This window comes from Gadus macrocephalus, chromosome 8 (assembly GCF_031168955.1).
Source record: "Gadus macrocephalus chromosome 8, ASM3116895v1".
NCBI classification, from domain to species: domain Eukaryota; kingdom Metazoa; phylum Chordata; class Actinopteri; order Gadiformes; family Gadidae; genus Gadus; species Gadus macrocephalus.
This window is the reverse complement of record NC_082389.1, coordinates 12923506-12937060: the sequence shown is the minus strand read 5'-3', so window position 1 is coordinate 12937060 and position 13555 is coordinate 12923506. Positions and strand designations below refer to the sequence as shown.

Genomic DNA, 13555 nt, shown 5'->3' with positions numbered 1-13555 from the left:
GAATGTTCCTGTCATTGTTGAGCAGAAACCTTCCGAGGATGTTTACAGCCAAGACCTGCAGTACACACGCACGCACGCACGCACGCACACACACACACACACACACACACACACACACACACACACACACACACACACACACACACACACACACACACACACACACACACACACACACACACACACACACACACACACACACACACACACACACACACACACACACACACAATTAAAAATACAAATGTATACTATATAAATAAAAACGGTTATTAAATTGCACCTCAGTGTTCCTTCTCAGGGTCTTCCTGAGAAGGAGGTGCTTCCTCCACCATCAAGCAGTCTGAGGGTTAGGGTGTCATGTGTGAGGCCTTTGGACCTTGTAGCTGTGATGGCGCATTTGACCAATAAAGTTGAGTTTGACTCACGCGCAGGCCGCTCTCTGACTTGATGTCCATGACGGTCAGCACCGTCTCGTACAGCACCGCGCTGCCCGCAGTCTTGCTGCTGTCCGTGTTGGTCGCCACCTGTAACCACGACAACCACGTTGACAAGCTGCAGCGTAGCCCGAAGACAGAACCCCGCCCCTCTGCGTCACTGTGTCCACCGCAGCGTACGGTCGCGGTGGAGGGAAGGGCCTACAGAATGTCTACAGGACTTAGCAACGTCAAGTGAACAGTTTGGAGCTGAACACCGGGTCTCCTGATCGGAAGACCCGGTGTTCATCTCAGGCCCCGTTTACACGAAGCGAAAACGCAGATATGTCCACGCGGTTTGGCCTCTCATTTACACGAAAACGCAGTTTTTGTCACAGAAAACTAACATTTCAAAAAACTCAGTCCAAAGTGGAGATTTCTAAAAACGCCGGTTATGTGTGGTTTTTGGTTCTGAAGCGTCACATTATTCGCCAGGAAATGCTTAACGTCATATGAGCGCCCTATGTTTACAGTTTGTTTGTTACAGGAAGACGCTTGTGTTATTCGTTGTTGTTGATTCTGAGGATTCTGATTGGCTTGCATGGCTTTAATTGCGCTCAACGGCGTATTTATGCGTTTTGATGTAAACGACAACTTTTTTGAAAACGATGCTGTGTGCACAATGTTATTTTTGAAAACGGAGGGGGGGAAATATTCGTTGCTATAAATACCCTGCTACGTATAAACGTGGCCTCAGTCGCATGGTTAACTCAACCGTGTGACTAATCGTTACGTGGTAGTGCTGGGTCTTGTGCTGTTTTTGCACTAACGTCTTGCTTTTGCCTCCTGCACTCAATCATATCAATCACCTCCTGGAGGCGGAGCCTTGTGGCTGCAGGTTGCTGTTTGGCTCGCCCTGATTGTTGGCGCCGCCCCCACACATATAAAGCCAAGTGGAAGATGGCGGCTCGCTCTCTCTCTAATCCGAGCACAGACGCTGGCACACTTGTACCTTTTGTCAATTCTGTTAAAGATATCATATTTGTTGTTGCTCTTGGTGGTTACTTTCTGCACGTTAAGGTAAGAGGAAGCGTAGCTATATAGCTTCAACTGTTTTATTTTGTCCGCTGTCGGCCATGGAATTTAGATAAGCTGAACCTCCCAGGCAGATAGCGTGAGGTTTTTCCTTTGCATTTTTCCCTTTCTGGTATGTGGTAATCACCTAGGCCTTTTCTGCCGATGTTTTTTTTTTTCTAACCCCGTTACTGGTTTCACTTCTGAGAAACCTTACGATCATTGTGAACCATAAAACATTGTTTTTTCACAAAAACCCTGCTTCTGCCTTTATATTTGTTGGACACCGTAACACTAATATTAACTAATATTGTGATTTGTATATCACATCACATGGTGGTGTGGCCGCATCGAACAATCAATGTTAAATCACCCAAAACATTCAATGTCTTTAAAAGTAGACTGAAAATTCCCCGTTACTCACCATCCTACGGCCTTTGACCAATTCCAATGCATAAAGTAATATGACTGGCTAAAGGGTTTTACATAAATTAAATAAACTTAAAACTAAGTAGTAGAGCGAGCTGTGGTGAGTGAGGAGAGCTGTGGTAGAGCGAGGTGTGGTGAGTGAGGAGAGCGAGGGGTTGAACCTGGGCTAGTAGGTCGTTCATGGCGTCGCTCGCTGTGTCGTTGTTGCGACCCAGAATCCTCAGCAGCCTCAGAATACGCACCTGACGGAGACAAAGAGACACGGACAAAGGCAGAGATAGACGGAGGGAGCCAGGGACGGAGAAAGTGATGCAAACATCCAGACAGAGACAGACAGAGCGAGCGAGGCAGAGACACCAAAGCAGAGACAGAAAGAGAGAACAGTTAATTATTTTTATATTCATGAATGTAGTAAATAAACTACAAGGGTGCGCCTAAAAACATGTGTACAACAAAACAAATGTTTGTGTCATGATGATTATGGCATCGCAGACGTGTTGAATGTCTGCGAGTGTGTGTGTGTGTGTGTGCGCACTCATGGATGCAAGTGTGATCTTGAATGTGTGTTATAATCTGAGCATGGTGTGAGTGAGTGAGTGTAACTGAGTGAGTGAGTCTAACCGAGTGTGAGTGAGTCTAACTGAGTAAGTGAGTCTAACCGAGTGTGAGTGAGTGCTGACCTGTAGGAAGGGGTCACTGATGCCGGCCACCGTGTGTTCTGGAGAGTAGCCTGAGGTCACCAGACCCCTCATGATGTGGACCAGCTCTGGGACCGCCTGGGAGACACACAGAACAACACGTGTATACACACAAATACATAGATACCAACACACTTATATAAAATATTAAAGTTGCACAGAGTGTGTGTGTTACCTCTCTGAACTGCACCAGGGTCTGTGCGTTCCTCTCACACAGCTCCGTGATCAGGATGACGGCTCCATGCAGCACTCCTGGGAACAACAGAAGCAGGTTAGCGCCAGCACTAGCTCAAACACCGCTCAAACAATACAGTGACGCATGCCAACGCGCTGCCTCCTCGCTTGGAATGTCCTTACTGACAGCATCAGACCCTGGCCCACTTAGGATGGGCCTACAGACCTTATCTTAAAAGGCTTTGAGTTAAATGAAAAGCAAAGATGACATCTCTCAAACATACGTCATTTGTTGTGCCTAAACCTACAGACCCTGGGCTTCATCGTGTCAGAGGACGCACCAGTGCAGCCCTGCTAGTGCGGGAGGTAAACCCCAACTCACCGTGGTTCTTCTCTGCAAGGAGGGCTCGGGCCGCGGGCGTGAAGAGCTCCCCCAGCTCCGGAACCTTCCGTACGATGTGGACCGCACACAGAGTGGCCTGGAGAACCACAAGCAGAACCATTCAGTGCCAGTATGATGAGACCTAAAAGAGACTCGGTGAAGGTGCTGACTTTAAACATGAAGACAGGAACACATTGAGGGGTAGAGGGGGAAGGGGCAGAATACTGCACTCTAGTGGTTTGGGCAGGGTATCTGCAGGTTTCAGCAAGTCAAATTGAAGACTTTTTAATACCACCTTGAATGAAATTTAAGACCTAAAACACGCAATGGTGGGGGGGATACCGCTGTATTATAACCCAAGCATAGCATGTGTGTCACTCAATGACTCATTCAACTACCCATTGTCGCAGACTAGCTAGCAAGCACGCAGATAATCGTTTATATATGCAGCTAGCAAGAAAGAAGCCTCTCTACATGTCCTTCCTGAAAAGTCCCACGAGAAAAATAAAAAAATAAATAGTCTTGCCCTGACAAATTTAAGACCTTGTGTTACAGTGTTTAAGACCAGCATATGACATTTGTAATGAATTTAAGACTTTTCAAGGCCTTACATTTAGAAACATGAATTTAAGACTTTTTAAGACTTTAAGGATGTGCGGACACCCTGGGTTTGGGTGACTACCCAGAACCCAGGTTCTGGGTTCAAATCCCCCATGACACCTGCCTACCTGGAGGCATCAATAAGCAAGGCGCTCTAGCACCTAATCATTTATGACGTGCAATAATAATAACAAAATCACAGCAGGTTGCATTGGATAAAAGTGTCTGCGAGATGACTCAACTGTAATCACAGGACCAAAGTGTCCTTTGTGAACCATAATAATGGGGGCTGAAACTGACCCCTCCACCTGGCGGGGGATGACAGGCAGGCGAGGAAGAACAGAGGGGGGGGGGGGGGGGGGGGGGGGCTATTAGAGAGCGGTTGTCGTGACTGTCGTGACTCGCCGGGGATAGATGAAATGAGCCAGCTGCAGGACACGGTGTACTGGCACATCATTTCCTTGTTGACATGATAAAAGATAATAGAGATGATAGAGTGCTCTGACTCATAGGAACAATGGAGGAACAAGAATTCAAAAAGGTTCCTGGAGGAAAAGTAGCGAGCCAGTGATTCATTCGTTTAGAAAGGGTCCCTATTGCACCACCCGCTGTGATGTGGTTAGCCATTGCAAGACATTAAAAAAATCCTATCAACACTGGTTGTGTTACTGTGGGAGATAAGTCAGGGTAGAGTCTTCAGACATAGACATGCAATTACGTCAATCAACTTTTATTTCAAATAGTACTGACAGCAGCCGCTACATAAATTATGTTCATATGTTCTTTTTACGAACTAAGACAAGTAGTAGGCCAATTGCTCCTCGATATAGAAGTTATATCTTTCAAGCCTGCCAAACTTTTATTATACTTTCATTATTACGGTCATTATGAAACGATAGAAAGCAATAGCAGTCGTTATTCTTTATGCATGGGTGTCATCTCAATGATCCTTTGTCCCCTCAACTTTCTTTCCATCACCCTTCAAAGAGCCTTGACCACCCAAGTCCCATTACTAAGGAATGAACCAAAAGCGACAGACCTTCTTCTTGATGTAGGAGCTGGAGGCGCGCAGCAGCCGCTCTATCTCGGGCGCCAGGTCGCGGCACATCTCGGCCGAGCCCATGCAGGCCAGCGTGCACAGAGCCAGGGACTGGACATACTGGCTGCTGTGGGCCAGGTCGCTGGGGGGACACGGAGCAGGGGAGATGCAGAGTCAGAGGGGAGGACGGGGAGGGACGGGGTGCGGGGGAGCGGCGGGGGGAGTTGATGACGTGTGCAGGAGGTGCTCAGAACAGACTCGGAATGCTTTATTGAACCAGAGGGAAACCGCTTCAGGATCCTTATTGGGGTGATTTGCAATGGAGTTGTTTATGGAACCTCCTTCAAGGTGGCTATTGCTTAGGTAATCCCCGATTAACTATGTGAGTAAGTCTAAAAATACATGTTTTTTCCGCTGAATTTGAACTTGGGAAGAATTCAGAATTCCATAGAGCTGTCAAACAACTCCTGGAGCTCAGAACTCCTGGAGCTCAGAATTCCACAGAGCCTTAGCATTCCCATGGACTCTGAGGTTCTGTGGAATCCTGAGGAAGCTGCAGCGTTCTCCCCATACTTCTTGATGGAGTTGGTGATGAGCAGGCTGGCGTCCTGGTTCTCGTCCAGCAGCATCATGGCGCCCAGGTAACCCACACGCTTCTCGTTGTAGCGAGGGCTGGCTATCAAGCGCACACACTCCATCTGTAAAGGAGGACCGCCATAACCTCTGGTGAGCAATGCTTTCGTTCCTTAAAGTCAAAGCCGTCTAACCTCTTCTATGTGACTCTACTGAGGGATAGTGTCTGTTTCCTTGACAACCCCCATAAAAGGTCAGAAGCATAAAAACAGTCAAAAGGGTAGGACAAGGGTAATTGGTGGTACCCAGAGCCAACCTATACTTGCTCATTATTGATGTAACTAATGCAAGTATTGATGCCCAGTGAGCTAGCTCCACAGTAATAACTCAATAAACAACCAGGCTCTCTCACTTGGCCGAAGTGAGCCGGGTAGCCCAACATGTGCACGTAGAGCAACTTGGCCAGGTTGTGAGAGCGACCTCCGTTATCCGCCTGTCGGAACTGAGCCCGGATAGCGGCACACTCTCTCTGGATGACGCCGCGCTCCTCGCCTTGCGTCCGGGCCGAGCGTATCACCCGGATCATCTCCTGCAGCCGAACTGATGGAGACATGGCTGTGTGCGTGCGTGTGTGAGAGAAGACATGAACACGATCACGTTAGAAAAACAACGATATGTAAACCGATTGTCTCTAAAAGTATATTAATGCATTCACTACAATTAGGAAATTTCAACCATGATATGTGCTTTAACGACAGATGTCATTATAGTAGACTTTTAAAACCATATTTAAAGTCTGCAAACAGGGGCGTGCAGGTCTAGAAGAGGTTACAGTTACAGGATTCAACCAAAATGAGCCGCTAAAGGGAACCCGTGAATATGAAGGTCGGCAACGCCTGACACAACTTCCAGGATCACAACACGTACTCACTTTTACAACGGGCTGGGCGAAACTAAATATGTCAACCAGCGATTGGGCTACGGAGGGATGCTGTCAAGCCAACGTTAGCTTGCGGCTTAAAGCTCAAGCTAGCGATCCAAGCCTGGGTGTTAATGTTCCCCCCGCCTCTAGGAATAACAACATACCTACTCCCTGGACAGTAGTCAGATATTGATAAACCTTCAAATGAATGGATCGACCGCCACGGAGACGTCGGAATTGGGCTGTTTTGAAAGAGGCTGCTCGTAGGGTGGATGTAGCTTAGCTACCGCCGCTTAGCCATCACTTCCGCAACCTGATCTTGCGCTGTGGCGTGACTCCGCCCACTCCGATGACGTGTGTTTCAGGTGCGCCAACAGGTGGATTTAAAATATGGATGAGAACTTTAGACTTTAGTTTAATTCCCTTAATAATCAACGAGGCTGGCTCCTTGACATTTCCTTGATCCGAAAGGCATCTTTAGAATGTTTGATTAATTGCTGACCTTTGTTTTTAATGTAATCCTTTTAAGAAAATGTTTAGATTAGCAGGACTATGTTGTCCAGTGGCTGCGCTGGGGTGAGCAGAAATTACAATAGCACCACCATAGCACCACCAAGAAATTAACTGAAATTTGACACACAAATGGTCTGCTTTCTCTTTGAATACAGCTCGTTTTTCCAGTTGATCTAGTGAAACAGCGCCCCCAATTACAATAGCACCCACGCAGCGGCTGCAATAAAGTTATAAACTCTGTGCTGGTCTAAGGTCAGATCAACTCTACACTTCTGCTTATTTGTTGTCAGTTCGTTGTCAATGTCTTGCCGTTGCTGTCCTCAGATCAGTTAAGCTGATCTAAGCTCACTTTAGGTGGTGAAGTCACTCACTGTCACTCACGCGAGAGATTTATAGTAGCTACATTGAACATTATGCTTTTAAAAGCTAGCGTGCATTATTTTGGCCGATGTTCTGCCAATTTCTGCTCCCTTGTCAGATTTTGCTACCGTAGTGCGACTCGATAGCAGTCTTATCAAATCATGCTGCCCTATCAGAAAATGCGACCTTACGTGTATTTGATCTGTATACCAATCGTCTCTATCAAATAATGCTCCCACTGCAGAATCACGTTATGTTACACCACTACTCACCCTATGCACACTGTAAGAATATGGGGAGCATATTTTGATGCTTGTTAATAACGTCTTTATTGAAGATTTCAGGGTACAGTGTGGATAGACCAATTGCCTATCAAATAATGCTCCCACTGCAGAATCACGTTATTTTACACCACTACTCACCCCATGTACATTGTTGATGCTGTTTTATAACGTAGCCTATATATTGAAGATTTCAGGGGTACAGTATGTGCAATGTAAGTAATGTAAAAAAAATAAACTACTTAAAGTAAAAACATCAATAATCAATTCAACTAAATAAATAACTTCAACAAGAAAAGTTTAGCAAAGTATTGTTAAAACTTGTATATATTTGTGAATGGGATTCTGTATGTGTGGGTTTATATACAATAGATATTAATTATTCAAAAGATCCAATGATAAAAACAACCAAAGATCTCAAATCTTTGTTTTATTTTGAGGCATTTCTTGCAGCGCTATTGTCATGGCCATATTGGGCACCCTCAAAATGTGCCCACCGACTGCACAATTCACACTGCACCTACCAAAAAAACAACAATTAAAAGAGCATGCGTTCACACCAAAAGACACAGTTGTTTCCCTGTCGCAGCGCAAGTTCTGTCAGGCGAATTTGCTGCGGTTCAACCCGGACTGCACTGCAGGGAATGGTTGGCTGGTTAAACGCTGATTGGCTGTTACGTTACACATGTCACTCAGTGGCCACGCTGTTGAGGGGGTCCGCAGGTCTTCAACACGGGGTCTGCAGAGGTACTGCAGCGTCTCATTCTTCCAATACCGTCCTCCCCAATGTTTGGCCGCTTTTTAGCCATCACTTCCACAACCTGATCTTGCACTGCGGTGTAACTCTGCCGACTCCGATGACGCGTGTTTCAGGTGCGCCAACAAGTGGATTTAAAATATGGATGAGAACTTTAGTTTAATTCCCTTAAACAATGAGGCTGGCTCCTTGACATTTTCCTTGATCCGAAAGGCATCAATAGGTTTGATTAATTGCCGACTTGTTTTTAACGTAATCCTTTTAAGAAAATGTTTAGATTAGCAGCACTACGTAGTCTCAAAGATGCAAGTACTTCTTACAAAAATAATGAACTCCACAACTATACAACTCGGAAATCATAAGCCAATTAAGGCTTTTATTTCAGAAGACAAACATATTTGACAATCACATGACGGAATCCCAATGTAATAAAACGTGTCAACCAATTAGCTAGAAGTGCTACATGTTAGTGCTACTATAGTGATATCACGTGAAGAACAATACAAACAATAAAATATATTACCCCCGTCCTCCCCCCAACACAGTATCAAAGACCATACAAAAACACATTAGGCTTTTTAACTGTTAACATGAACACGGTGTGTGTGTGTGTGTGTGTGTGTGTGTGTGATAAGTTGACCTCGTTCGTAACTTCGACATTGCACCTTGCATCACCTGTTGCCAGGCATAAATACATTTGAGGCAGTGGTGTTCAGGATTAAGGCCGTTCAAAGAGACTAGGAAGAAGAAAGCAGGAAAACCAAGCCCTGCAGCAGAATGACTCGGTTCCTGATCATCAAGTGGTCGTGCACCATTTCACTCCCAGTTCCTAGGATTCTGTCCCCAGCATGGTTTTTTAAACCCATGCGTTTCAATCATGTCTTTTTCAACGGTTTCATTGGATAGCGCGTCAACCATCCACTTTTAGCGACCCGTCTTCCTCGTGCCCATCTCCTTTTTCCTCCTCTGGTGGGCTCTGGTCCATCGCAGGGTACACCACGGAACAGAACTTCTGGCACACGTGGGTCAATTTACCTGCATGTGATAAAACAAAAGTGAAAAGGAGCAGATTGAAGGTACTGCAGTTGCAACAACTCCCCCACCCACTCCTCACCCCCTAACATAATTATTTTAACATATTATTGTTGTATTCTTTAGCCTATATCCACAGGGCCTCAACCTTTAACCTGTTCATGTCTTTATTCTCTACATTCCATTCACATCTACTGCCCAATCACTTTATTTTTATCATCCTGTGCAAAATATAAATAAAGTGACAAAGAATAAAAAAATACATTAAAACAGCACTAGGCAAGTTTTGCCATTAGCATCATCTAGTGGTGTGATTTGTTGCTACATTTAGTTTAAGAAGGAGCAAAAAGGGGACCAGAACAAAACATTTCAGAGAGAAAAATAAACCTGGACGGATTGACTCGTTGATTGCTGCGTTCAACCCCTGAGAATGTCCTTAATGAATCGAACAGTTGCAGCAGGAAAGTTATAGTGCAGGTGTAAACATCACCAAGTGCTTACAAAGGCCTCTGTCGAACCACTCGGGCTTGTTCTCCCAGTAGACACCCAGGTAGTAGACTGGGACGCCCGTCAGCATGATCAAGAGGCCGATGCCACACACCAGGGGCTCAGAGTACAGCGAGAAGATCAGCAGGAAGCCCCAGAACAGCAGGTAGATGACAGGCCACACCAGGCTGATCTACAGGACACAACATGATCATCATCATAGTAGGTAGAGGACAGCCCCCCCCAGGCTGCAGGACACATCATCATAATAAACTAACGTCACAATCCTATACATGGACCGACATACCGTCTAGTCATTTAGCAGACGCATTTGTTGATCCAGACAAGGCATTAAGGAGGATACCTACAGGGGTTTGGTACCTATAACCTTTTGTAAACTCAATAACTACTCACTTTAATAACACCACAAGTAGAGTCAAACACAGCAATTACTTTTCCAGCCTGCCCCATTACGTCTCTAATGGTTGAATTTTATTAACGACCTCCTAATATAATACTTTTCTGGTCTTAATTTCTTATTAATGACTCCTATTGAGCAACCTGACACGAATCACAGCACAAGAAACTGTCGATTTACGGGAAACTCTTCCTCTCATCTGGGCGCTTTCAGCATTCTCTGACAACACTCGGCTTCCTCCTTCTCCGCACCCCTCCTGCCAACCGAACTCTGTTGTGATTGGTTACCTTCCGGAAGAGCATGTTGCAACATTACCATGCATGGAAAATCCGGATTGTTCTACGTAGATAAATCCTGGAAATATGAAGAGAATTGTGACCGGCGTCCCTAGTGTTTAGCGCTCTGCACAGCTACCCCAGACGGTAAACAGGGAATACGTCTAAATGCATGTACGTCATCATTTGACACTTTAGTATGGTTAAACATGACTATAAACTTATAACGTTTATAAGTCAAAAGTCGAAAAAGCCTAATAGATGCTCTTTAACATCCTTGGGTTTGCTTGGGAATGTTCTTGCCATTGATGGTTGCCTTGTGAAAATAAACTATTAATGTGCTGATCCAAGTTAAAATATAGAACAAAGCCAATTTTCTTTTCCGTAAGCCAAGAATGTCATCCCAAGAAAATATGAAGAGCCCATATGAACAAACTGCAAAGCCTGCAATGCGGGGCTTGTACCTTGATTGGTCGCTTGAGGTCTGGCTGTTTGATGCGCAGCACAATCTGCCCGGCGACGGTGACTCCGTAAAAGAGGTAGTTGATGAAGCCCACGTAGTTGATGAGTGTGTAGATGTCACTAGTGCACATCATCAGTAACGTGGAGACGCACTGAGGAGAGGGAACAGAGAAAGTTGATTATTCTCTGCAGTCTTCCCAGAAAAAACAAAGGAATGCTTTAACATCGGTGACATTCTGTACTTTTATTAATTTCAAATTGTATAAAAACCAACCCAAAGAAAGAAGCCATTTCACAACATTTGCATTTTTGCATAAAATAACGCAGTGGAATCAAAATATTGCACTGATAGTGACTTTGAAATCAGAATACGCTTGTTCAACTATCCTTTTCTCAAATGGTGGAAAAGAACCAAAACTAACAAATACTTAAAACCATAGGCTCAGGTAAAGTCAACATTCTTTGTTATAAATCGAACCCAGCGTGTGTATTTTGATCCTTGGCTCCCGTCCACCCTGGTGGATCGCGACCCACCGTGAAGAGGAGGGCGGGGATGGGAGTGCAGCGGTTGACGTGGATCATGGCCAGCAGGCGGGGCAGGTGGCCCTCCCGGGCGCCGGCGAAGAACAGCCTGGAGGGGAGAACGAGGAGCCAGAACACAACCCATTTGTCTTTCGGAGCGGCAGCATCGAGGGAGGGGTGTCGGCTTGAGCAGTAGTTTATCGCCCCAACGGAAACACTGATGTAGGGGGGACGGGGTGCAGGAATGGCGTGGCAAAGCTTGAGAGGAGAGGAGGAAGGGTGGGGAGGTGGGGCAGGCGGCTCAAGTCTCATGTGGCACGATGACTCTGCACTCCTTCAACGGAAATCAATATTCCAGATTTGATGTCAGGATTTCCGACAAACGGAAGGCTTCCATTTGCAGAGGAGATTGCCTCTGATGAGAAACACAGGGAATCCCAATGAAGGCCTTTACTGCCATATTACTAGCAATAAATAATCTAACAATTTACCAACAATTGGCTTCTGACATTTATGACCACCAATCAATTAGCAAACATGCAATTTACTAATGGCCCTCTTGTCAGTTACAGCATCTGAGCTTTTGGGCATTGAAAATATATTTTCTTTTTCAGTTCAGACCTTATTGTGTGTGGACTGACACGATCCTGCACAAAGTAAACCGCCACCACAGTTGCGGAAATAAGAGGAGGGAAGAAGAGCGAGGGAGCAGACTGACCGCGAGGAGGTGAAGAGCGAACCGTTGACCCCCCCGAAGGTGGAGAGGGCCACAGAGATGGGCATGATCCATGATATCACCCCTAGCAGCTTCTCTCCAAATGTCTGGTAGAGAGACATGGAAGCACAGTTGATAGAGAGAGACAGAGAGAGAGAGATTGGACCCACATGTTGCTAAACAGCCGCATGCAATCAGAATGCTAGTTAACAGGGTGTGAGCTAATGCTAACAAACCATTTTCTCAAACACAATCATAACAATTAGCACGACTACACTTGTGTAATAATTTAAGTCTGCAATGGGACAAACTTTTAACAACCAACGGATAGGAAAATCCAAGCAATGCAACTACCGTACATGCCTTGTTCGGATGCATGAAACATGCATTTTATACATTCAGGAAGCAACCATGTAATGTAAATATGGGCCCTTTTTTGGAGCCGGTAGGGTTAAGGATGCCTAACTTAAGGTGCAAACGGCCAGGAAAAACGCCTCACAAAACCCAGCGTCGGGGCAGCATTTCTGTCGACAGATTAAAAATTCTCTTTTTTCCCCAAACAAGTCTACAAACATAAACTTTCGTGACATTGTAGGGGGTGTCGGGTCAGTGTCCGATCACCTTTAAACAGCAGACCTTTGAGGGGCAATCAAACCCGGGACCTTGGCGTCGAGGGTTCAACCGCCAGACTACCCGTGTTTACTCACCACGGCCACGGCGTTGGAGGCCAACAGCTCCTGGGGACTCATGGCGGTGATGTAGGCGATGTTGGCAAACACGTAGACGAAGGTGACCAGGGGGATGGAGATGAAGATGGCCCGGGGCAGGTTCCTGGAAAAGCCGAGAGATAATTAATATTTACTCACTAAAGGGAACTATATTTTTTGTGTATCCACCTAGGGGACTTTTATTGGGCTGCTACAGACAAAGCACGCAGGTTGGTGATGAAGGAAACTGCTTTATTGTAGACATTTGTAGATAATGAATCATAGCGCTTGTGGCGCTTGTTTAACCAGTGCACACGGATTGATCAATGTGTAACAGGCGTGCATCCTCACCCAGCCCCAGAGTCCAATCAGTCTAACTAGGGCTCAGTAGAGGCTGGTTGAACCAGCCATCATCCACACACTCACAATAAGGACATGTTGTTGTGGAACAGCTAGGTAGATGTTGTGTAGGGATCCTTCCAGATACTCTGCGGGGACAGTGGGTTTCAAACCCAGCACCTTATGGCGGATAGTTGAAAAGCCTAACATTGTCCTGCCCAGCAGCCAAGGGAGGACCTCATCTGATGATTCATGTAAAACTACCATAGCCCAAATCACAAAATGTGGGAGGGTTACACTTGGTTATGCAACACAACACAGAACATACAACTTGCTGTGTGCGTGTGCACTACTCCGTCTGGTCCCCGGGCCTCCTCCATC

The 13555-nt window shown here is 45.8% G+C and overlaps 2 protein-coding genes across 3 annotated transcripts in view; both read right to left on the bottom strand.

Annotated features, from left to right (window-relative positions):
* ap1g2 (adaptor related protein complex 1 subunit gamma 2) overlaps nt 1–6792 on the bottom strand; it is an 18468-nt gene extending 11676 nt beyond the window's left edge. The window contains exons 1-10 of one of the 2 annotated variants that reach the window (XM_060059091.1): nt 6476–6792; nt 5798–6000; nt 5386–5510; nt 4813–4954; nt 3174–3270; nt 2793–2869; nt 2600–2695; nt 2081–2161; nt 429–527; nt 1–55 (exon numbers count right to left, since the gene is read on the bottom strand). The exon at nt 1–55 is cut by the window's left edge and continues 1 nt beyond it. In XM_060059091.1, the coding sequence (XP_059915074.1) occupies nt 1–55; nt 429–527; nt 2081–2161; nt 2600–2695; nt 2793–2869; nt 3174–3270; nt 4813–4954; nt 5386–5510; nt 5798–5998 (973 nt within the window). In that variant the 5' untranslated portion in view covers nt 5999–6000; nt 6476–6792. Of the gene's footprint in view, nt 56–428; nt 528–2080; nt 2162–2599; nt 2696–2792; nt 2870–3173; nt 3271–4812; nt 4955–5385; nt 5511–5797; nt 6001–6471 lie in introns of both variants that reach the window. The other variant, XM_060059089.1, reaches the window with a different exon arrangement.
* Nucleotides 6793–8574: 1782 nt separating this feature from the next.
* slc7a8b (solute carrier family 7 member 8b) overlaps nt 8575–13555 on the bottom strand; it is a 63107-nt gene continuing 58126 nt past the window's right edge. Inside the window, exons 8-13 of the mRNA XM_060059096.1 lie at nt 12836–12959; nt 12132–12235; nt 11426–11522; nt 10894–11043; nt 9752–9929; nt 8575–9253 (exon numbers count right to left, since the gene is read on the bottom strand). Coding sequence (XP_059915079.1) covers nt 9129–9253; nt 9752–9929; nt 10894–11043; nt 11426–11522; nt 12132–12235; nt 12836–12959 — 778 coding nt within the window. The 3' untranslated portion in view covers nt 8575–9128. The remainder of the gene's footprint in view (nt 9254–9751; nt 9930–10893; nt 11044–11425; nt 11523–12131; nt 12236–12835; nt 12960–13555) is intronic.